This window comes from Ictalurus furcatus, chromosome 16 (genome assembly GCF_023375685.1).
Source record: "Ictalurus furcatus strain D&B chromosome 16, Billie_1.0, whole genome shotgun sequence".
NCBI lineage: Eukaryota > Metazoa > Chordata > Actinopteri > Siluriformes > Ictaluridae > Ictalurus > Ictalurus furcatus.
Genome location: NC_071270.1, coordinates 2,715,298 through 2,741,227, shown reverse-complemented (window position 1 = coordinate 2,741,227; position 25,930 = coordinate 2,715,298). Strand labels below are relative to the sequence as shown.

Here is a 25,930-nt window from a genome sequence, read left to right as displayed (position 1 = left end):
ACTGTGAACCGAATTCCTGTCGTTAGTTCAGAAGCCGTTATGCTAGCAAAAAATTGTTAGCAGCGGTCCAGTTCTAGCCTCGTTTAATTAGCTTGAATTCATTTTGTATCACATTTATTCATTTAGCAGATGTTTTTTTTATTGTTCTGAAGTGATTATTTTCCTCTGTAGGTGATCAAAACCACTCCTTTAATAAAGAATGACGGTGATACGACCTATAGTGGACATTAGCTAGCATTTATTAGGACATTTGATACGTCTAACGGTCAAAATGATTGTATTTATTCAATACACTCGCAAAGCATATAAAACGTCATCTCTAAATTAATTTGGATCGGAACATACCAATTTCAGCCTGTATTGTAAGACTGTGGCTTAAATTGGTGGCTTGTTGTTCCAGGTTTGGCCACCAGGTGGTGCTAGTTAACAGCAAACTACACTCGAGGCTCTTTTAGTCCACGTACACAGAGTAGATGATGAACTACTTTTATACTGGTTCAATTTTTAGTCATTATTCTGTTCTCCACTTGAAGTATATATTTGATCAATTTGAAATCTTTTGGGTTTTTTCCGCCATATTTTTTATATTCGTTTGTCAGCTTCTCTTTAAAAAAAATCGCAAACAGTCAACGGCGTTACGATATCAGCCACATGAAAGACTAAAGACTAATGCTTGTCACACACACATTCACACGCTACAGACAATTTGGAAATGCCAATCAGCCATACAAAGCATGTCGTTGGACTTGCGAAGGAAACCGGAGTACCCGGAGGAAACCCCTGAGGCACAGGGCGAACCCTCTGCACACACAATGCAGAGGCGGGATTCGAAACCCCAACCCCAGAGATACAAGGCAAATGTGCAAACCACTAAGTTACCATGAACAATTTTAAAACCTTAGTAAGTGTATAAACAATAAAATCCAGCAAAGGGAAATACAATGAAGTGTTATCTCTTTGTGTAGAACGTACCTATATACAGGCATGTGATTAGTGACCCCCTCCAGAGTAAGAGGATTTTGAAGGACCTCCTTATGCTCACAGCGCACATTTCATTTCAAGAGCAAAAGGGCAAAAAATTCACCATTATATTAATTATTATATCCAAGCCATCAGAGCTTTTAATTCCTGAATGTTTCCCTCATCCAGATTTGAATTTAAAACACTGGCTACCATCTTAACAGCACTTTCTAGTTTTATTAAAATGGCTGAACAAATTAACAGCATTTATGCTTGTTTTAAGTCACTGAGCTTTAAAATAAACCCTTTCATTTCAAATGGCCAGTCAATTATGCCTACAACTATCATTACGACCTTGATCCTAGTTATAGTAATTGCCACCACGGTCATACGATTTTAAACAAGAAATAAACCCTGGAATCACAACCTGCTGGGACAACCATGGCGCTATATATAAGAAGTACTGAGCCATTCAGACTCTTACATCTTGAAGCTTCCAAGCTGTGCTTTTATTTCCTTTGCCATTTCTTGAACAGGGCTCATTTCCCTGGTAATGTGGTACATTTAAGATCTGTAGTTATCTCTGTGCCATTATATTACTCTTTGACTCACACACCTAAGGATTTCTATTTTGGTATGAAGTATTACCTACCTACATTAGCAAGACTGTGCAGTCTAATTGAACTCTTAATGTAATGAGGTGAATCAGCTCCCATTATTCACATCAAGGACATGAACCACTGCTTGCAATTGAGCCACCGCTAACCACTCTACACACTCAGACAATGCCACAGGCTCTCAGCTGCCATGTCTGTAGATGGACAGCATGTTGCTGCAGTTTTAGGTCATGAGGGATTAGAAGGATGAAATGACGTAGGCCTATAACAGTCTTCCAGGTCAGGGGGTTAATCCTTAACCACCGTCCTAGAATAGATTACACACCTGAGACAGAGAAACCAGCCTTCCAAGATTCCAAGCATTAAATACTTTTCAAACTACATACACTCAAGCGACTTTTTCTTTTAAGTGCTGTTAGTGTCTCCGTCCCAAATTAGGTCCTTTTGATGTATATAGTGCACTACCTTTGCTGTTGTCTAATTATATTCATGATTATCTTTTTTTTTTTTTTTACTATATAGTAGAATCTCCGTGCGAAACTCTTGACTGCAAAAGGAAAATATGAGAAATGGCTAAATATGTGATGTAAATATGTGAGTTTGTACATTTTTCAAGCAATGTAAAGTACAGAATATGAGAGAGAAATGTTTAGATGTTTCAAACAGACCTGGCTACCCTGCGCTGAGGCTTTTCTACAGTATAAGCTCGTGCATGCCGAAACAAAAAAAAAAAACAACTAAATTCACATTTAGAAGATATATGCATTCGAAATTTACAGTCTCTCTCTCTACCACCAATAGGGAGCAGCTATTTTGATGACATCATTCTGCACTTTAGCTTCTCATCAGATTTTCTGTCCAATCAAATGCTCTCTAGAATCTGAAATGAGACCGCCCCCAACAATTCTAGGTTTCCTGGCAGTGGGGTAAGCCAGTGGTTTCCAAACTTTTCCAGGGCAAGGCCCCCCAAATGGCATTAACATTTGACCGAGGCCCCCCCTTTTTGCAAGATGTCTTTAAAACACATTAAAAATACAGGCTTCTGAATATATCCCCCCTTTTTTTTTATTAATAATTACATCTTGCATCTTTACATTACATTAGATTAGGAATTGATTGTGTGTGTGTGTGTGTGTGTGTGTGTGTGTGTGTGTGGTTGTCTGAGAGTGAGAAAGAGAAAATCATGTATTTATTTATTTTTCACACCAAATTGTTGAGGCCCCCTGGGCGCCCCCTGGCGGCCCCCAAGGGGGCCCCCACTCTGAAAACCACTGGGGTAATCGACACTGTTTAAAAAGGGGGAAGAGCTATAAATTATGTCACACATCGAATAACGCTACGCTTTACGGGGACTTTAACCTGCGTAACTCCTAGAAAATTAATCAACACCTTCCGATCAGTCAGAATCGAAGAATTCCAGAGGGCTGTGATATAATGTTTATTAAGTGCCAAAGAATTAACAATAATTTTTTTTATTATTATTATTATTATTATTATTTAAATGGAGGATTTAATGCTGAAGTTACTTGGACAAAATGGTACCTGTGGCATCACAGTTGAACCCTTTCACAACAAAAAGTTATGAACCCCATCCCTTTGCTGCCTTTCAGAGGACATAAACCACGCCCACAACACAACACGCCCCGCCCATATCCCCAAAAGGCCACGCCCACGCGTTTCCAGATAAATCATTCGCCTGAGCGCTCTGAGCTGAATCACACCATTATCCCTCCTCCTCCGGGAAATACGCACAAAAACATCGGATTTTTAATGTTGTTCGGTCATTAAAAGAAAAAAGAAAAAAAACAAAATAGGATCAGCGAACACGGGTTGTTTACTGAAAACAGCACTGAAGATTTATTTATAAAAGAAAGAGAGATAGGGAAATATTCAGCACAACAAGCGAGTCAGTCTGAAGAAGCGGATATAAAGTGTTATTCTGTATTTCTTGTGTTTTTTTTATACACCACTTAGAAGGACAGAAATCAAAAGAAAGTGACTGCATTAGACTTTTGGGTGAAGATGAATACCGTTAGAGGAGAAGTGTGAACTAAAAGCAAACTTACCTGCGCCGTTCACCTTGTGAGGACAGAAGGAGGATTAAAGCAGCTGTAGAGGTGAGTGTTTACACTCGGATTAACTCTCTCTTTGTCCCTTTCTCATGTGTATTCGGTTTAGAATTTGTTCATGGGTTGTTGTTGTGTTTGTTTGTTTGTTTAACTTTACCTACATGTCAAATTTTTACGTTTTGTCAGAATTGTCTTCACATGGGCTATTTAAAGGTGCAGTAGTTCCGGTCCGGAACGCTTGTTTATGTTTTTGGATGCACCTCCTGTCAGTCATTTTATAGCCACTGTATGAACCAGCTAAAGCTGCATTCGAAGTGAAGTTGCAACCGGGTTAAAAACTACAGAATTCACCCCTCAAAAGTTTCAGAATAGTCTTCTTAATTAACTATCAGTTCCTTCTATGTTTTACCGAGTGACGTCACATCAACATGGCCGCTCGCACGGTTAACAGCTGAGACGTTCGAAAACGCTACATGGGTTAATGGACTAAACCAAAGACCAGGGAGAAAAATTCCTCTCATGTTTCTCATGTTATGAACACTATCCACCTCTAAAACAAGTCTGAAGGCGATATTTTTACGTCAAGCGTTTTCCTCCCATAAAAAGCCGTTATAAAGAAAATGCTTAACGTTGCTTAGTGCAGTGGTTTTCAAAGTGGGGGCCGCCAGGGGGCGCCCGGGGGGCCTCAACAATTTGGTGTGAAAAATACATACGTAAGTTATATATACATTTATATAATTCCTAATGTAATGTAAAGATGTAAGATGTAATTATTAATAAAAAAAATAAGGGGGAATATATTCAGAAGAATTTTTAATGTGTTTTAAAGACCTCTTGCAAAAATCAGGGCCTCGGTCAAATGTTAACGCCATTTGAGGGGCCTTACCCTGGAAAAGTTTGGGAACCCCTGGCTTAGTGTATTACGACAGTGATATTAGAAGACCAAATTCAGTGTACACCTTATTGACATTGCATACTATGTACAGGCAAGCGGATGAGCCCGGAATCTGAACGCAACATGCAAAGTTTCACGTTTTTCCCCCCATAGAAAACCGCTATAAAGAAAACGCTTAATGTGGCTTCCTGGACTACGACAGTGATATTGGAGGACCAAATTTAGTGCATACTTGAGTAATACACAGTATGCTTTATTCGCGATAACGGCTTTCTATGGGAGGAAAACGCTAAACGTAAAAATATTCTCTTTACACTTGGATTACAGTGCCATTATGGGTTGTTTTTTTTTTTTTTTTAGAAGCTCTTAAATGGTTATAATTTGATGGAGAGCTCATTTGCATATCGCAGGCCTTTGCAATATCAGTAGTACTATGAGTAATTGCGTATACTGTTTAACTGCAAGGTAGAAGATCATCAATAAACGACATGGCCGGCCCATATGAAGTTATATATGGTGCGTTAGCTGCGCTGTACAGTATTCTTTATTATTATATTTTATACTAAGGATCATATTCGGCAGGTTTTGGTTTTTTTTTCTTGTTAAGAAAGTCTGACCTGCAGACAGTTGTTGTAGGAAGTGCTGCGGTGACGCCTCTGGAAGTTTCCCGTCGAGCAGGGAAAAAAGAGCGAGGCGGTAGTGTTGTGAACGTCCGAGACGGGACTCTCAGGTGGAAGGATGTGAGACGCTTTTATCAGCAAAGCTCGGACACAGACGGCCGTCTGGATAATGAGCCCGTGGGCGTTTTGCTCTCCCGACACTCAAGGGTGCTCGACGGGATCATAATTGCCGGATGGGCAACATATCGTGATACCTGAAGACACAATATCCTAGATGTATCATATTATGGTGTTTAGGTTTGCTAAGAAAGTGGGAAAGTTATGGTTTTTGTTTGTTTAAAAGCGCACAGAAAGATATGATTTAAGGCGAAAGACGAGGGGAAATCGTGACGTCAGTACAGCCGTTTGCGTAAATCTGACACGTTTACACGTAAATACTGATGAGGGGGTGTTTTTCAAACTCTAAATATCGAGATTACGTGGTGTTTAACTTTCGTAGCTGAGGATCTTTTTTAAAAATCTCCTCTAGTCCCACCTACGTCCTCTTTGATTATTTACGGTAATCAGTTTCTCCCCCGAGAAAAGCTTTGGGTCAATAGGTAAACCTCTCGCGAGTGATTCCGAGAGCAAACCTGCTGCTGTTTCGGTACTTCTCTACAAAATCTTAAATTCCTCCAATGAAGGTGATGGGGCTGAGACTGTAATTGCGAGCTCTTAAAACATCTGACCGTGTGGGAGGTCTTTTCTTTCTTTCACTTGCAGAGCAGGTGGGTTTGCTGTCATAACAAAGAATTAGGTGCACAATATACCATGTTTACGATGCATCATTTGCCATGGGGATAGACCACCAGAGAGCATGGGGGATTGTTTTAATCACAGCAATGTAACCTGATCACTTCTTTCCCTCAAATCAACCAATTCCTGAACTTTTAAAATGATTTTTAAAGAATTTCTAAATTAACACGGCCCTGAGAAAAGATGTCGGGGGGGTATATATTATATAATTTCTTATTCCTCTGACGTGGACGTTCTTACGGAGAGCTTATACGTTACTCTCTTCGTTAAGTAATACTTAAATTACGTGCCGCATCCGCCGTTCAAGTCTCTGCGTACGTCGTTACCATGGAAACAATGACGTGCTCATATAATCCTGTGATTTGCAGCTGCACTACTGTCAGACCTGTTGTTGCACAAAGAGAATCCTTTAGACCAATCAGAATCAGGAATGCTATAGCACTGCGGTATGTTATATAAGGTGTTATTAGTCAAGTCGGTTATTTCGGGTTGCCTATAATCATTCACGAGCACGGGAATAGAAAGCACATCCATTATTTATTTAAGTCGTAGTGCTGATATTAATAAATCCTTATGGATAATGGGGTTTTTTGGGGTTTTTTTTTTTTGGTCTCGGCTTCAAACCCGTTCGCTAAGACGATTATAGCGAATAAAATCTTGCTAGTTAGACTCGATGGCAATGCGGGATTGCGCGTGGCGGTGTTTGTCCGTCTGGGAAGTTTTATGATGGAAAGTCCCGATCAAAGTGTCACTGTATTGGATAAGATATAAAACCGAATATTTATCATTAAGTCTTTTGTCAATGTCTTTGTTCGTGCTACTCATCCAGGTTTTGGTGGCGACCGTCGAACTGTGTGATAGTTCTGAAAGGTGGAGGATTTTGAACGTCTTTATCGGGGCACAAATGCAAATGAGTGACACCCTAATGACACAATGGTCTTGAAGAAGGAACAACTATATTCAAGCTCCATTGCTTATGCTAGTGCTGTGTCAACCATGCCTCCGGTGTCCTACACAATGACGGCTTCTTGACTCGGGAGTCCTAAAGTAGGTGCAGATCGTTTTTAAATGGGAAAGAAATAAGCGTCCCTTCCTGGACTGACGACAAGTGTCGCATTTCAGTGGCTTTTTCCAGAATTTTCAAGCAGATCCTGTTTCCTGGTGAGGCGCTGGTGGTCCGACTTCTGCGATATCTCTCGACCCGTGCTGATCTCCGGCGTGTCCTGCAGAAAGCCCGATTAGCCTCGCTAGCCCTCGGTCGTCAGGAGATTGTCGGGATCTGTCCCAAGGGCTTGTCGTTTCCCGTCAGGACCGAACAATGAGTCGCTTTGCTGAGCCAGGGAGATGATTAGACATGGAGAACGTCTACACCAAAGGTTCGCGATGTCAACCTGTCAAAGCACGAAGCAGTTTAACCACTTGGTTTATCTTTCTCTTGCTTTTCCAAAACACAGAAATACCTTTCCCATAACTCCAACTCAAAATCACACACATCGTAAAAGCTCTTCTTTTATTACGCCGGCCGTTTTCTTTCTTTTCTTTTTTTTTTTTTTTTTTGCTTCGCGTTAACAATAAAAATGGCCGATCGTGGTAAACCTTCCTTCTCTGTAAGACAATAATCACATCTACTTCTCACGATGATTCATCTCAGTTACTCAGCCGGTGGAAACTCGATCTTCTAGCACTTGTTTAAGAAGCGACAGTGATGCATCTCGACACCTGGATTGGATTCTGCTTGACTCGTAAGTCTCGTTAGATAAAAGCACCTGCCCGATGAATAAATGTAAACGGACACTACGCCCAGAGAGAGAGAGAGAGAGAGAGAGAGAGAGAGAGAGAGAGAGAGAGAGGACCGCGGTGCAGGAGTGCAGCTGACCTGTCTGAAAATCTAAGCATAAAGAGGCTCTGAAAACAGATCTGCCTGAAACAGTGGCTGAAATGCCACTGCTTTTGTGAATTTTGTAAAAGCTCGCCGAGAGGCCAGTGTCATGGAAACGAGCTGGAACAGCCAACCGTACACAAGCGCAGAGAGAGCACACAGCTGCTGATCGCACACACACACACACACACACACGACAATGCGTCTCTGAACACCAGGGCTGTTATGAAGGGCGAGTTTAGAGAAATGACTCCCTTTGATCTTGATGTTTACACTTTTTTTTAATTTGTTTTATCCAAAGTGACAGCTGATTTGAAATTCTTCCACCATGATAAAAATCATATCATGGCTTACAAACGTTTCGGATATAACCGCGCTATCGTTTTGTAACGTTGTCCAAATAAGAAGTGCTCACTGCTACGTTTTCGGTCATGGTTTTCCACCGGCGCTGACGCTGGAGACTCCTTCCATAAATGCTCAACAAAGGTCTCGTTAACAAAATCACGCCACCATATCAACGGTTACGCGCATCTTTCATCCGTTCCTCCATGCAAGTCCCTGCGTGACTTGTTACTATAGAAACCGTATGCATTAAAACAAGTGTTTCTATTCATCAACACCTTCTGACCAATCAGATTGGAGAATTCAACAGCGCTGTGCTAGAACCTTAATTGTTCACATCCTGATAGTTCTTTAACCTTTTATTGCGACTCCTGATATCGTAATACTATCAATTTTTTTTTTGTTGTTGTCAAAACTACATGTTCATCTGCGACCCGGTCTCGTTTTATACGCAAGTCTACGTTTTTACGTATAAATCACGCCTCCGTGTCCGTCTTCCGTTAGCAACGATCTAGTCGGCTAACTGGGAAGATACAGCGGATCTAAAATTATTGTCAAATTGTAACCTATTAATTAAAGTGATAAACAATAAGAATCATTTTGCGTAACGGTTTGTGTAGACTTTTTAGATCCGCTGTAACTCCGTGCCGATTTATTTACCGCTCATGCTGTGAGCGGCCATGTTGGTTCGACGTCACTTGCTGAACCCCGGGGTTGACCTTCTTGAGGGCGCTTCTCTTCGGTCTTTCGTGGTCAGGCATCAGAAATTCCGACCGAGTCTCAGCAGCAGGGTTCCTCGAGGGGGTCATTGAATAGTTCGGCAGAGATTCTCCCAACGAAACCCCATCTGTTCTACATAGAACCCTTCCCCATCTGAACGTCTTAAGGACGGCGATTTATGACCTAGTACAACACCTGAATGTTCTCGCCCGATGCAAATCGCTCCCATCTAACTAACAAATCAGTCCATGTGTTTGTTCGGGGCAGATGGCCAACATTATCTTACCCAGACAGGACCATTTGTTCTCAAGGTGTGAGCCCCGAACAGGAAGCCATGTCCTGGAGAGATAGCAGCAACAACAATAAGCAGGGCTTCTTTTGTTCACACTAATCATGAAAACGACTCCACACACACCTTTTGCTTTTCGTTAAGGGGCTGTGAGAGTTATTTCGGTTATTGGTGGGTTCTAAACATAGCTCACCTTTCACTGGGATGATAAGTTCTTTTAATAAAAATAAAAAATCTTCTTCATTAAAGATTTTGGAAGCAAATATGAAGGGATATTGTACTGTAGTGCATGGAGAGCTGAGAGACACCTAAAGAGCTGTTTAGCCATGTTTACGTGCACACAATAACCTAGCCGTATTTAATCCAGGTGAAGCGCTAATTACAGCAATTTTAGCAAACGTTTATGCGACTGGGCACGTCTAGGTTCGAGGGTGATTCAAGGATGTCCTTAACGTCCTTAAAGAGTCACACCCAGCTGCATTAACATATGGTAGATAAACCTTTGTTCTGCACGCCTTTTTCCTGGGTGTTTCCACATGACGTTCGTTATCAGACCCAACCTGAGCGCTTGTCGTTCAGCGGACGGGGTTTTTACGGAACTGTATTCGGTTCCCGAACTTAGGTCATACCCTTAGAGTAGTGCCGCGAGAATGTTCTGGGTATTCATCCCGTAGTCGGGTGGAAGTTCAACTAGCCGCGAAAACATAAACGCCATCCCGTGCGCTAACCAACGAGAAGACACAAGCAGAAAACGCTAATCCCGTCGTCTGGTCTCATCTGTAACGTTCACCCCGTGCACGTGTGTGGCGTTGGGAAATTTTTATAGCGTGTGACGTTATACATGCGACCGTGTATTGTCTCGTCGCTTTCCCAAATAAAACCGTCCTTTGGGTCTTGTGGCTAATTTTGTACTCCAGAAAGCCTGTTTATGAAAGATTTGAGAAACAGATGGCGAGAGATATTGTGTCGTGTGCCAGAGGGAGCTGAGTCACACCTGAAGAGCTCCAAAAAAAAAAAATAGCAAAACCGTTCTCAGCTATTCAGCACCTCCGGCGCTCTAATGACTCATTAATATTCTCATCCCGCCGTCTACACGCGCCAATTCATTATTCTATTATTAACAAGTCTTATAATTGCGCTCGAAGCGAGTCCTGTGTCTGTTTTTTTTTTTATTTTTTTCTTTTGTTCCAATTCACACACTGTTGTATGTGAAAGATGTCGAATTGAGATGTCAAAAGTAAGAATTGAGTCGAATGGATTTTGTTTATCTCTTAAGGCCCATATGGTAGCTGGGAATATTGTCCTCATGAAAGCCCTTATAGATGTCAAGTTAGCATCAGCGGGAACGACCCGAAAACATCGTAGACGGGAAGTCATTCAAATAAATACGCATACGTTAACAACGAGGAAAATCATTCCTCGTCGGGCGCCTTTCTGACGCGTCATGTGCGTTGCTAAGACATATTTAAGCGGTGAGAAAGACGGACGAGAGAGAGCCAAAGCCGCCAGTGGAGAAAGTTCTTCCAGCCATTTTGAAGTTCCCAAGACAACGGAGATTTCAGCCGTCACGAGATGAATAATTCATCGTTCTCCAACGATGTCAAGCTGCAGTTAACTCATCGTTCTGTCAGTGCTGGGTTATTATTTTGTGCATAAAAAACACTATTCAGACTGAGACGTCCTCACGGATGCAGCACGGGGAAATGCGCGTCGATTATTAATATCGTCCCAGTTTATTACCGACTGAAGGCTCGAGAGCATGTGAAGGGTCAAAGGTCATCACAGAGGAAGCACAGGGTGGGACAATTTAGAATCCTTAAGGGGTCTTCAGATAGGGGACAGCACTCATCACAGTTAGCTGGCTGGCTTGTTTTTAACAAAAGATGAACATGGAGGCGTGAATGGTTTTTGTACCCCCCCCCCCACCCCACACTCCTGACGTTCGAGTTACGACGAACACATCGTATCTAGCATCTAGCAGAGTGTTTCCCTATCCGAAAGTATTCCAAGTAGGACCCTTTTAGACATTTCAGAACCCGTAATTATCCAAAGAACGCAATAGGAACCCCCTTTTTTTTTTTTTTCTGCGTCGCAAGTACCCGGATCAAGGTATTAAGAAGAAAACCATGACTGATGACTTAAACGAAGCGTTCTTTAAGGTTTCCGTGGATAGTCGAAGAGTTCCCAATAATTTGAAACCTCTCCGACAGGAAAATACTTTATCGTAGGGTTTGAATTTTTAGTTCCCCAAGAGGTACAACCAAAGAACCTTTAAGTGTTCGAAATCATTTCGAGCATGTACATACTTTTTCCACTGGAGCGTCGTGATCTCGGTGCGCTGCTGATCGGGACGCTGTGCGACTCTAATGACAGCGCTGGATCTCGCAGCCCTTTAATCTGGCCTAATGACAGGAAGTGACTAAGTGAGACCTTCACACCGGCTGCTTGTGTGTGTGTGTGTGTGTGTGTGTGTGAGAGAGCGAGAGAGAGAGAGATTGCGAGAGTGTATTTACCATGCTAATGAGCGCCTGCTGTGACCTCCTGTCAGTGCGAGAAGGCACCAATGCATGAAGAGGTCATCAATAAGGGACCTAGCCAATGATGGCTGCTTAATTACTGCAATTTACCCTTTTCTCCCAGAACCACCTCAGAAATGAGCGCAACATCTGCTGCTTACATCACGAATAGAGATGCATCTGGTGACATTTTTGGAAGGACAGCACTAATAACGAGCGTTTCCTCAGGGATCGTAGAGTAATAATAGTCACAAAGCCCTTTAAACTGGTTCATCATTTGCCGCCCGTTCTTCGATGAAGTGAACTTTTTATTAAATCTGAAAGTTTTAACGGCGAGCAGTTTGGGAATCTAGACCGAGGTCGTCCTGCACTGGCAACCATAAGGTTATGAATCCATACCCTCTGTTGTGCAAAGTTCTTAAGCCTCAGGTTCTCAGCTTTGTGCTTTTGATTTGTATTTCTAAGTCGTTCTGGCTGAAGATTCTGCAAGAATACTGTTTTGAACACACCCTCGTCGACTTCCTTTCGCCTTTTCCTCTCAGGGATTCCCCGTCTCCAGCACCGCCTCAAGCAAGCTTGTTGGATGAACCATTGGGATTTCAAGGTTCACCAATTTTACCATACTTCAGCTTTAGGCATGAACGATGTTTGAGTACAATATTTTTCGTTTTATTTAGTTTTTTTTCGTAGCCAAGGCATTTATTTGTTCTCCGATTTGATGGTAAGCTTGTAAATAACAGTTTTATAGACATGTTTTATTGATTTTTTGGGTTGTTTCTGGGCTGGCGTTGAAAGTCTATTGAGTCCTTTTTTTTCACCTGGCAACCCTTTAATCCATCAAACTATACTGCCTACACGGTATTCAGTTCGGATAATAGTCAGTGAATTGGTTCCTCCTGTTTAAAACCAAGACGGTGTAGAACAGTTTGAAATGTTTTTGTTCGGCTGATGTCGGAACTATTGCATTTCCATCAAACGTGTAATTGGATAGGTGTGAATGGAACCCCTCATTTCAGCCACACCTTCAGGGAGCTTGTGGAGATTTTGCGTAAAGCCGTGAGGTTTTCGAGCGAAGGGAAAGGATGGATTGACCGACTGAAATTCAGGACCGATCTCTTCAAATGCACCTCTGGTCTCTGTCCTCACGTCTCGCCCGTAGGCGTCGCCTCCTCTCGTTCTTCGGCATCTGATAGACGCCACCGTTGCTATTTATACAGTAATATGCGTTGACGAACTGACCTCCACCAGCCAACATTAAACTTTCATGCTGTCTTTCTCAATGTCGTCTAAATTAAGTCATCCACGGCTGTGAATTTGGTGTTCAGTGCAATTAGGACTCATATTTTTGCATCTGAAAATCTGTACTTTTAGAGTTTTTTCTAAATATCATTACACAATATCTTTCTCATTTTGTCCTGGGGTGTGCAAACTTGTTCAAGCTGTTTTGACATGAGAGTGAAATATAACGATGATCCTGAATGTCTGTTTTAGGACGGTCAATACGTCATCCCATCTGTTCTCTGTCCTTAAATATATTTAATAATTGAGATCATGTGACGTTTTGGGTAATGTTACAATTTCAGTGCTGTAAAATCTGAACAGGATTAAAGAGAACGTCTAGCCCGATGGGACGTCCGTTGCTTAGTAGTGGTACGCACTGTGATGGTGTGCGTTTGTCCGCAGGCTTCCCGACACCCAGTGGGATGTGAGCGGATCGGTGGCGGGCCGAGTGTGAAGGAGCATGGTGAAACACCAACCCTTACAGGTCTATGAGAGACAGCTGTGCTTGTCCTGCCTGACCGGGATCTACGGGTGCCGCTGGAAACGCTACCAGCGCTCTCACGATGACAGCTCCAAGGTAGGAAGCGCCTTCGTCACGCTACAGTACATGCAAATAATCTCCTCTGATGTCCAGACAATCACCCACGCTCCATCTCATCTGCATTGTACAAGAGAACACACCTGGAGTAGACGCCTTTGATGGCACAAATTAAACAGTCTTTTTAGACCTCAAATGAAATATTGCATAAAACATGAATAAAATATGGTTTGGAAAATGTAGCAATAGTACCAATACACTGGCGCTTGTACCATGTCGTGGGATTTTGTATACTGAAAACGGTTTTCCTGAACCAAGGAAATTCGCCATTGCGCTTTCTCGTGTGTGTGTGTGAGACGGCCGAGAGAAACCCAAGCCGAGGTTTCAGGTTCTCCCGAAGGGCATGCTGTAGGTCATTCCTGTCTGTATGCAACGCACACAGGAGCGCGCCGGGTTAGATTTTCCACCCCCTTCGCTCTGGCCTGGTAAAACGAGTGCAGGTGCCAATACTAATGTTTAGTCAGTCAGAGAAGGTTGTTGGGTTTTAAGAATCCATCCATCCAGTTAGTTTAAAAAAACAAACAAAAAAAAAAACCCTCCTAGTCCACTTTTTACTTCAAATGTGGTCGATCAACTGAGACGTATTTGTCCGTATTCTCTTGAAAAAGGTTCAATCGAGAACCTGTAAGAATCCTTAAGAGTTCTTTTGACGGATTCAGTGTTTAATCCGTTTTATAGTACTCCTGATGTGCTCTCCTCAGCACGCCATTTTAGGCAAGTCAGAACTCTGGCATGGACCGAAGCGTCCTGTCCGAGAACGTCCGAGCGAGGTGGTCTCTGTCTGCTTAAAAACCGAACTCAATCGAGAAAGTGACTCGACTCCGAATCGACTCGGGAAGTGAATCAAACATGCCGTGCGGTTTGGGTTGCAGTGTTTTGTTTTGTTTTTGTAAACGTGAGCCGCTAAACTTGAGCTAAGGGACCGAGGTGCAGCGCTGCTGAAATAAGATGTCTTCGGACCAGCTTACAAAAAGAGGAAAGGAATGATGGACGCATGCGATACTCCAAATGATTTAGCCTGGTTATTTATATAACGACTGAATCGGTTATTTAGACTCCGGCTCCACGTTCTCCGTACTCGAGTGCCACTACTATATCCGCTATATCGAAAGAATGCTCTCTTAACAATAGTAGTTTGCTTCTTTCCTTGACTACGAGGTTAAAGTTGCAAACAATTAAGGAACACAGACACTACTAAGAACATTAGATAAGAGGAAGATTGTCAAACAAAAATGAGCAACCCGTCCTCGGGTACCGGTTTGGCGTCTCTGCTGCACCAGATGTGGAATCGGTGCTAATTGCTGCCTTTAATATTCATGACATCTGGCTGGAAAGCAAGTGCCTCATCACCATAAACAGTCTGGCTTCGTCTGATAGAGGAGCTTAAATGGCTTTGACTAAAGCCGCCCGTGAAGCATTACATTTTTTTTTTTTTTATATTCGTTTGATTTATCTGAAGCGACTCGCAAGTGTTACAATCCGAGCATGTGGCTGAGGTCTGAAGGTGTAATCACACGGCTCCTGGGATTTAAACCCTCAACGTTAAGGTCACCGGTACGAACGTTAACAGCTGAGCTACCACTGCGTATAAATAAACAAAACACGTCAGGAACACGCTGTCAGAACCTGTTTAATTCATAGCAGACCACACCCGAAAGATTTCTCACAGAGGAGGTATTTTATCTAACAGTTCTAAACTCCATGTTTTTGAGCAGAAGAAGCAACGTAGCAGTGTGAGGTAATGAAATGAAAGTTTCACCGTGTGCTTTTTTTTTTTTTTTAAATCCCCGATCCCGGCTGCTGTGGCCGTCTCAACACAATAGCTCATGCGGGTGAATGCAAATTAGACTGTTTATGGAATGTGTTCAGTGGGCGAAATACTGAACTGCTGATCACAGGGGAAACGTGAACAGACACGGTGACGTTGCACAGGAACGATGGCGTGCTGCAGCTGTGTCTGCTCCGTGTCCAGCTGATAGCAGAGGGGTTTTTTTTTTTTTTGTTATCAGCAGTCTACTCAATATCAGTATTTATACTACAGAATTCTCGATTCTGATTGGTCAGTAGATGTTGATTCATTTTCTGCAACAGCAGCTCGGACCGTATAGCTGCAAATCACAGGTTTTTATTAATGCCCTCGTTCGAGTACGTTATCCTTTCCATAGTGACAACTTACACAGGGACTTGTATGAAAGACACACTACATGAACTATATGAGGCGGCTGGCACCATTGATTATTTTCCTATAAGAGCACGCTGCGAGGTGTTTTATTCTCTACTTATGAAATGAAGTGTACTATGATTTAGAAACAGTACTCCTGCTGCTTGGTAAGTATCGGTGGTCCTGATTAACGTGAGTTCACGTGAGGTTCTAAAGAAGCTGATTGGATTGCCAGATTAGCCCGAGTAAGCTCTATGCAGCAAATGATTCAGGCAGTGAGGTCTGGGATGTGTCTCAGTCTTGACACCCCGTAACGTCCCACACAAACGCGAGCGGCGTTGTAAACGTCATGCTGCGCCTCCACTGAAGCGCGTTTGTTTTGCGTTGTTAGGGCAATGACCTTATTTAAACTTTCCACACGGTCTTTTTATGGTTTGGGAGATTTGTCCTCCAGTTTATGAGGCGTCTGCAGCTCGTCCCGAGTCGATTGTCCAGACGTGGATTAAGAGAGTGTCAGACTTTATTCAGCTCATTTCGCTTTGATACCTAAGTGAATTATCATCGATCACCTTCCATACTTCGATTTATAAGAGCACGGATTGTTAATCAGCAGCTGTGAAGCACGTCTTGCCTTCTCTTTCGTGGGCTGTCTAGAAGTTAAATATCGAGCTAACCGATTAGACTTGTATTTAAAAATAAACGAAATACGTGAAAACCCGATGAGCGATGTCTGCTCACACTGTAGAGTACACGTGGTATTCGTGGTAAAAATCCCACGTGTACTACGTACACCTAATTTTAATACAGATGGACCGTTTCGACTTTTATAAACCCTTGTCGTAGGGTTTGTCGCCGCTCAAGTGCCAGACGTCTTTTCCCAGAGGATATAACCGAATCTTTCGCAGCATGTCAGTTCAGACAGTACATATCCTATCTGGGGTTATTTCCCGTGCTCATTTATTCCCGACGGGATTAAAATCCCAGAGATCTTCCCACCTCCACATGTAAAACTAATCCAATCCGAAGAGGGCTTTAGTCTTCCAATCCTGAAATGTTAATGAAGCTTGTTAGTTTAAATCTCACAGTAAGCAGAATATAAACCACACGGTTCATTAGTACCGGTCATGATGGCGTGAGTTATTGTCAAAGTTCACTTGTAAACGGAGTTACATGCCATAAAAATGGTGAACTTTTGCACATAGAATATAATCGTGCTTTCTCCAGAACTTCCCATAACGTCTTTGTTGACAGAGTGCGTATCCCGACGTCTGACAGGATAATCACGGTAATAAAATGTCACGTAATAGTATGATGTGTGTGTGTGTGTGTGTGCGCGCACGTGCGTATTCGCAACCAAATACGGCACTTTGATTTCAACTGTGTGGACTAGTACACGAGGAAGAGCCGTAAAACAAGTATAAAGGAATATCGAGTGGTTCCAGATGTCTGGACATCATCATTAGGTCTGTTGCTCATCATGGGATTAAGAGGTCTTTCAGGTTCTCTGCTGTGAGCCTGTTGACCAGACTGAGAGCCGTACGGATAGATCGCCTTTTCTCATCTCCTCTGCGCGGATTATATTACATCCGCTGATCTGGAGCTGTGGTTTCGCCGCCAGGTCAGCCTACACGCCGAAGCCCCGCCCCTCGTCTCCAACGGCGATCTAGCGCGACTCTCGCTCTCTCTTTAATCACTCGAAGGTTACCACCTGCTGCGTGTTATTTCCCCAGTCGTTTGTTGCTCTTTACCGCTGGCCGCTGGGGTTTCTGCGGAGAAGGAATTTAATTAAGCGTCGGTCTGTCATTTGTTATTTTCTCTCCACTTCGAGGACATCTTCAAAGGTTCACGCTCGAGGTTCACTCGGATCCCAAAATCCGTTCCCGGCTTGCGCATCCGTATTTTCCCCCGTCCCAGGTTGTTTGTTTTCTTATATTGCGAGAGTTCCTGATTTTCATCACCCTTACCACGGGTTCCTCCATATTTCCCACGATTCAAGACGAATGTTCTTCTGTCCTTCATTAGACCGTCGCTATGGTCTACAAGGTAACAGGCCACACCCCCTGAGTACAATCACATCTCATTGAAGCTATATATAGTAGCCTGTGCGTTTATATTATAGCAGTGTTGCAGCATACGTATACAGTACATATTGCTCTCAAACCAGGTCAAGGTCACAGCAAGGTCAAATGTCTGAAATATGTTTTTTAATAGCTTCGTTCTTGTTTGAATGATATTTTTAGGGTATTTCTAGGCATACACAGTAACAACTAGAAGGACTGGACTTCTTGGTGGCTGAGGCATCTCCATCAACACTGTTGGCTGACCTGAAATGAATCTGACCATATAGTGAAGGGCTTATGGGTTTGGAAACCACGGACCAGTGCGATATGTTGATGATGCGTCTCTCCACCAGTGGACCGATGCAGTAGTTCGAGATCGTTATCATTGCACTGAATGGCATGGTGTCATGTTGCAGTTTCATTCGTTTGCCATGTGACGTTATGTTATGTTATGTTATGTTATGTTATGAACCTAAGAGGCTTCGTAAAATTACTTTGTGCTTCACAAGTGGCTTCCCTAATCATTAGCACAAAACCTTAACTCCTAATCCATTTTTTTCAAAACGTTCACATTGCTTTTCTTCCTTTTTTTTTTTTTTTTTCCACAGTGGGAGTGCTCCTGGTTCCTCATCCTGTGCTCCTCGTTTCTCCTCCTCCTCGTCTGGTCTTACTTCTGGTGGGAGGCTCACAACGACTACAACGAGTTTAACTGGTAAGGCGCTCGTGTTATTAACCGTTTATTATAACTCGTGTTATTAAAAGTTTCATGCTTTTTCCCAGAAAAAAATGAAATAATAATTTGTACTCAAAAAGTGTCTGAAATGGCAGCATGGCTGGTGTTTCGGTAATTCTGTCATGTAATCCAGGAAGAAAAGAAAAAAAAAAAAGAACACGCCTCCGTCGGAATGGCCTGCTCAAACACGAGACGCGCTGTAGCCGTAAAGGTCAATTAAAGCAAACCGAGCGTGTAATAAGTGACGCTGGCAGTTAGTCTCGGGTTGTGGCGTCTACGAGGCCGTCACACTGAGTCACATCTCTCTTGCAGGCTGTTATATAACCGGTCAGGGGAGTGGAGCGATGGTACCGTCCCCATTCTCGCCACCACGCTCGTGGGATTCTCTTACACTGCATTTTTAATGGTGAGCATTTAACACACACTCGCACACACACATGCTTTCTCATGTACTAGTTTCACTCTCGGTTATTTATTATCAACCCTCGTATCCTGAAACCGTTCGATTATGCTGTACGGATCGCGGCTGGGTAAGATCATGACGTCGTATCATTATAAATGGAATAAATTGTATCACTTCTGTCGCTTTTCAGAGATATCACATTATATATGTTAGAATTATATCATATGGACAAGTTTAAAATATGTTTAATGCGATTACAAATTGATTGGAAGCCACCGATTTGATGGTAATGTTTATTTTTTGCAGTGTTTTTAACGCACCCCTACTGTTTTGTCGTGGGTTTGTCAGCACGCTTGTATGTCGTGATACATTGTGTATTGTAGAAATTTCTTTAAGTATGTGTGATGTGATGTTTTTGTCATATAATCCACCACGTACTGATTTTTTTTTTTTTCTTGTCTGATCCACTTTCAGATATTAGGCCTTTGCCATATCGCTCTGGGACAGCAGCTCAATCTCTACTGGGTTCATAAGGTAAACACGGCAGACAAGTTTGCTTCCTGGCTTTTCCTGTACTCGTATCACGGGATTTTTCGCTGCACCACCAGAAAGCAAAGATTCCGCTTGTATAGGTTTCAGTACCTGCTGTACTTTAGGATGGGGGGTCTAGCAGGTGCTGATTCTCTCAGTTCTCGCAATGGTTATGTTTACATCATCACAAAAACAGAAGTTGTGTCCCAAATGACGTACTATACAGTATGAGCTATGTACTCTACCGTCTAGTGTATGAATTTTAGAATCGTAGTGTCGTCTCAAATGGAACACGGACGTTTTTTTTTTACCAACCGGAAGTTTCCCAGTCGATGGCAAAAACCGCGACATCGCTAGCTCTAGCCGAGTCAACGATAAAGAATTGCTTCATTTTACTTTTTATGCCGTTAGCTTTTTTCCGTCTGTAAGATGTCTTGTCCACCAGAGTGTCGTCGGCCATCTTGAAATGTTTTTCTCGTCCGGCGTCGGCGCCTGGTAGCCCCTCCCCTCTTCCACTACGAGAGCAAAGCTGCGACCGTCGAGTGTCCGACGTTTTACCCGGGTTGTTTTTTTTTTGTTTTGTTTTTGAATGTGTGGTGAAATAAGCGATGTATTGCTGCCTGTTGAATGTTGTATGGCTACCAGATCGTCCTCGTGAACGAGCTTTACTACAGAAGCTCTGTTCATTTGTAAAAAAATATCAACTTAGCGGATGTTTACCGTTACTTTATACATGCAGATTGGCGTGCTGGCCGTCCTGCTCATCACCATCACAGGCGTGGTGTCCATCGATGACTTATGGCGGGACGAATGGGACATCATCCTCATCTCGCTGCAGGTCAGAACACGTTCACTCACTCGGTAAAACGTCAGTAATGCACCGTCTTAGAGATTTCATGCTCCGTATTGTTCCATAGACAAGTCCAGTCTCCTTGTCATACTACTACTTCTACTACTACTTGACATTTCAACATGGCTCCAATGCCCAGCTTGGTTCCAGTGTTCCATGTGGTTGGTTTTATGTTTGCATCTAGTCGACTGGACCCTTCCTGCACATTGGGGCCGTGGCTGCCATGACGGCGTTGGGGTGGATTGTCGCAGGTCAGGTCGTGCGTGGAGAAAGAACGAGTGAGTGTGCAAATGCAGTGGATTGTGCAAATGAACACCGGTGTCACACACACTCTCATGGTGCGCCTGATACACCCAATCCACCTCAATAATATCTGCATGTGTGTGTGTGTGTGTGTGTAGGATTTCAGGTATTGCTGCTCCTGCTGTATGTGTGTGTTCTCCTGGCTCTCTATCTGACTCCCCTCACCATCTCCTCCCCCTGCATCATGGACCGATCGAACCTGAAGCCACAGCCCACCATCATCAGCCGCCGAGGAGCTCCGATGGTGCTTAAATGCAGCTTTATTCATCTTTATTATCACTTACGGTGTAATGTTTTTACTCCGACTCTGGTGTATGTCAGGCTTCCCATAAACCCCATCTCCATTTTGCCTTCATTACTGCAAAATCAGTGCCACATAGAAGACCCCAGTAAGATTAATCCGTAGAAACAGATTTCATTTTTATAAATTGTTTAAAGATTTCAGGGTTGATTTTTAAAATAAGAATTATGCGTGCGATGGTTTTGTTGAATTGAAATTGATTAATATGATAAATTATATGACCGAGGGAACCAAATGCATCTCGGTAATGTTTACATGAAGGTTTTTTTTTTTAATTTTTATTTATTTTTTTTTAGTTTATTCGTCCTTTTTTTTATATATATATATATTTGACGCTTGCATCGTCATCTGCTTTATAGCTCGCTCCGGAAAACACCATCATGTCCTTCAACAAAGCCTTGCAGCAGAAAGTCAGCGGCTTCGAGGCTGACGTCACCATCAGGTACCTGTTAATTCATCATCCTAACCTTTACATCTAACATAAAAGGGAAAAAATAGCATGAATCGTCTGAAAAGCCCAGGGCTTGATCACTCACCTCGGCTGAGTCATTTGATTCGGTTCAGTGCGTGATTACACCTCCCGCGTTTCGGATTGGAAAGGTCGGTGAAACTACGTCTCGGTAACGTCTCGTCCCTTGTGGTGGAAACATGCCTCAAGTCCCAGCGCTCCTGAAACAACGTGTCTAAAGTTCTAGAGTGAAAACATACCTGGGTTCTTGGAAAAGGTTTCTTAAAAAGCTTCTGAAAAGGTACTTCCTGAAAATCTTCCTTCAAAAAAAAAAAACAAAAAAACCCTACTCTTAACAGGAACTGGAACTACTTAAAGTGGGGCCGCAGTCGCTGTTAGTCACCGTTTCGCTCGTTTTTTTCCACTAAAACAGACGTGTGTCTTTTCCGTCCTCAGTGCAGACGGAGTGGCCTTCCTGATGCGTGACCATACGCTGCACCGCACCACAGACGTGGACCGGGTCTTTCCTCGGCGGCAACACGAAGACGCCTCACTCTTCACCTGGCCTGAGATACGCTCTCTAAACGCTGGCCTGTGGTTTCTCAGGGTACACACACACACACACACACACACACACACACAGTAGCAGCAGCACTAATCTGCAGCATGCTTAGCGTACACTATGCTCTCTTTATCACGAGGATTAGAACTAATAATTATTTTAGAAAAGAGCTCATAAACAACAGTCAGTGGTGTCTTTTGTCCCTCAGGATGACCCGTACTGGACGGCCCAGTTCATGTCTGTGAAGGAGCGAGGCCGAGCAGCCAATCAGACGGTGTGTAGTCTGGTGGACCTGCTGCGTCTGGCGGTAAAGACGAACCGCACGGTGATGTTGAGCCTGCGCAGTCCTCCACCTCAACACCCACGACACGAGCTCTGGATCAGCGATGCCCTAAAGGCCGTGCAGCGCTCCGGCATCCAGTCTGAACAGGTGACACGTGGCCTCCTCATCATCATAATAATAATAATAATAATAGCAACAACAAACAAATTTTGTTTGTTATATCTGATCTCTGATCCACCATTGGTCAGTCCTGTGTATGGGATTGATGCCGTCTCAAGTACTTCGGTATGCTTAATTAGCGAAAATTATACAGAGCAACTCTCCAGAACTGTGTTCCATATGACTTCCATAGGTTTGGGGGGGCGGGGAGAATCTTGGAAAAACTATTCACGATCGTGTTTGTTGTACCTCCATCGTGGAAAGGTTTACTGTAAACGCTTCAGGACGTTTTCATCCAGGAGAACATCGAGTCACGGTCTGTTTTGGAAATGTTGCTGACGCACACGTTTGGAACGCGGATAATGAGTGTCGGGGTGTCGGTGCGGTGTAGCGGTGTGAGTCAGTGGTCAGAAGTTTATATAGCTGTGTGTTGTAGGTGATGTGGATGAAAGACTGGTACAGGAAGAAGGTGCGATCCGCTGTGCCCAGGCCGGAGCAGACGGACGAGAAGCTTTCTGCAGAGGAGTTTAAAGAAAGGGGAATCCGTACAGTGAGCTTACACTACAGCCAAGCAACAGAACCAGAAATCAGGTACACACACGTACGGGCCCACAGTTTTTCCATACGATTCATTCAGAGCAAGAACTACAGAGTTCCTCAATGAGGTGTCTTGCTTCGTTGCAGTACTATCCTAGCAAATGAACCTTATCGAAGCTAAATAGCAAGCTTCAGTGGTTTGATAATACTTCCTGCGCCACAGAAATGTACCTACGCCGATATTTTTTAAAAATATATATATTTATTGTTTGTACAAATAACCTGGATGATATGTAGAACCTGATAAAAACAATGTTTTAATCTGTGGCTTTAATAAAAGTTTAAGTTCCTGGGAAAAACCAGTTTGGAGAACTGACTTCCGGTCCAGAATGTGTGTTTGTTTGTGTGTTTGTTTGGATGTGCCTAGTGTCTGTCATTTTATAGACACTATATGGGCCACTTAAGATCCTGGGGGCGGAGCTTCGTGAACACAGGCAGGAATCCTTCAAATGTCGAAAAAAAAAAAGGGATAGTTCACTTAAAAATGAAAATTCTGTCATCGGTATAAGACCTTCGTTCATCTTCGGAACACAAGACGATCTTGATCAGGACGTTCTCGCGACCCGGAAGCCCTGCGCTGTTTACAGCAGAGGAAGAGGCACACTGTACATGAACTGACGCAATTTTTTTTTGCACGCACAAAGCATCGCTTCAGAAAATTGGGATTAAACCACTGGAGTGACATGGATTACGATGCCTTTATGGACGTTTTGGTTACTTGGACTGTACATGGAGGGACAGAAATCTCCCAGGTTTCATTTAAAATGTCTTCGTTTGTGTTCTGAAGATGAACGAAAGTCTTATGGGTTCAGAGCTCCATGACTGTGAGTAATCCATGACTCCTTTAAATTTTTGTGTGAACTATCGCTTTCATCTTACCTGATGCACCTTTAATTGACATCTGTTCGTTGATTTGATATTTGTTCAGCATTTTTCTACATCTGTGTGTGTCCGTGCGTACAATCAGACGCTTCAGAGGCAGCAACGTGAGCGTGAACGTGTACCCGGTGAACGAGCCGTGGCTCTACTCGGTGTTGTGGTGCAGCGGCGTTCATTCCGTCTCGTCCGACGCCCCTCACATCCTCCGCAAAGTGCCTCGGCCCATCTGGTTAATGGTGAGCGATGGATCATTTTCAAATCGTTATCACAATATTATCGTCCCTTTTTGGAATACTGACGTGAACAAGCCATTTCATCCTGACCAATCCCAGATGCTCCAGGTAAGCGTAATGGGATTATTTGTGGCATTCACAATTCGATAAACCTTTAACGTCAACGGGTTAATAAATTTCAAGACACACTATATAATCACAGTATGATATCATGGGATTTGTCTCTACGACTGCGGAGCCTGTATGTCTTGCAATTAACTTAATAGTTTTAAGTTCTATTTCCTCTTTTTTTTTTTCTTTTTTCCCCTGTATTGAGTTATAATGCTTTGAAAGATTTCTACAGTTAGATCGCCATCTAGTGGAGAAACACAACAATAACACCTGCTCTCTCCTTTTTCCGCAGAGTCCAGACGAATACTGCTTGATATGGGTCATGGCTGATGTAATATCCGCAGCAGTCGTCATAGGAATATTTATATTTCAGAGGTGAGTGTATTTCTGAAATTTGAAATGGTACACGTTTAAATAACCCCCCCAACACACACACACACACACACACACACACACACACATACACACCTTAAGCTGTCTGAACGCTCTCTGCTTCTGATCTGATGCCATTGTCCTCTTCATCGCTTCTCTTTTTTTTTTTCCTTTTTTCTCTGTCGTTTTCCTGTCTGCCTTCTCTCCACTGCATGCCTCTTCGCTCCGCTGCTTTCTGCAAATCTCTCAGCTATCACTTCATCAGGTAAAACAGGATTACACCCGAGGCTGGAATTCTTTGCATTAAATTGTAGCTTCTCATTTATTTTTTTGGTCATCCCAAAGTCCACTCCTTTGGCGTCGTATTTGTTTTGCTGCCTGCCGTACAACACGTTCTTGGTCCTGAAACGCTTTTATTTCATCATTTATCATTAGCCTGTGGTTAGTTATGCTTATAGTTTGTCCATGAAAGAACGCTAAACCAGGTTTATGTCTGCGTCAGGTTGGTTAAGAGTGAGCAAAGTTTACTACTAGTAAGCGGAAGTGGCACGATAACGCTCTGAATTTTTAATAGTAATAATTTAATTAATAACAAACCTGTACCACAGAGACGAGCGTCATAATTAAGAACACTGTTAAATACCGTGTTCAGTTCAAGAACCTCCTATGTATACATACCGCAGGTGGAGGATGAGCGGGATGCGCAGCTACAACCCGGAGCAGATCATGCTCAGCGCCGTGGTGCGCAGATCCAGCCGCGACGTCAGCATCATGAAGGAGAAACTCATCTTCTCAGGTGAGAGACGCGAAAAGACACACGAGCCACGTTTTCAGTAGACCGCTGAAACAGGGTAAAAATAAATCACTCGGTTCTGATCGATGTGTGTTCCTTAATCTAGTATCGTACCTGTATTTGAGGGAATTTCTTACGGTGCTAACGACACCGTGCTTCTTTCCGTGCTAACGCGAAAATGCTTTTCTTGTAGAAATAAACAACGGAGTCAGTAGCACAGACGAGCTGCCTCTCTACACGGAGCACGGATACGAAGGATACGCGCGCGACACCATTTCCCGCTGAGCCGGATATCATTTGGAGCGCGTCTGGAAATATTTTTCCTGGACTCTGGGAAAGTGCGTTGTTTCTTTTGGACTGAACTGCTGTGCCGCCGCCGCCGCCGCCGACGACCAGCGTCTGTGATTTTGGTCTTCAAGTGGAGCTTGTGGAGCTCTGAATTGCACAGCTCGGTGTGATGGGATTTGTATGGATTATTTATATAAAGGACCTTCACTCTGATGCCTTATGCTCTGTATTAAAGCGGCTATAAGATGAAAAAGTTGCTGCAGCAGTAGTGTGTATAGTTGA

General features: G+C 43.1%; 1 protein-coding gene across 5 annotated transcripts; it reads left to right on the top strand.

Moving 5' to 3' along the window:
• The first annotated feature begins 3,179 nt into the window (after positions 1–3,179).
• On the top strand, positions 3,180–25,904 carry gdpd5a (glycerophosphodiester phosphodiesterase domain containing 5a). 5 transcript variants are annotated; one of them, XM_053644864.1, is made up of 19 exons: positions 3,180–3,694; positions 6,786–7,003; positions 7,079–7,332; positions 13,386–13,560; positions 18,411–18,514; positions 18,848–18,941; positions 19,413–19,472; positions 20,209–20,307; positions 20,504–20,597; positions 20,721–20,866; positions 21,283–21,365; positions 21,828–21,978; positions 22,142–22,363; positions 22,812–22,966; positions 23,940–24,087; positions 24,488–24,570; positions 24,818–24,832; positions 25,251–25,363; positions 25,554–25,904. In XM_053644864.1, the coding sequence occupies exons 4-19, from the start codon at positions 13,444–13,446 to the stop codon at positions 25,643–25,645; spliced, it is 1,776 nt and encodes a 591-aa protein (XP_053500839.1). In that variant the 5' UTR covers positions 3,180–3,694; positions 6,786–7,003; positions 7,079–7,332; positions 13,386–13,443; the 3' UTR covers positions 25,646–25,904. The 5 variants fall into 5 exon arrangements, with proteins under 5 accessions (XP_053500839.1, XP_053500838.1, XP_053500841.1 ...); XM_053644863.1 differs by having other exon boundaries at positions 6,786–7,332; XM_053644862.1 differs by lacking the exons at positions 6,786–7,003; positions 7,079–7,332 and having other exon boundaries at positions 3,181–3,694.
• The last annotated feature ends 26 nt before the right edge of the window (positions 25,905–25,930 follow it).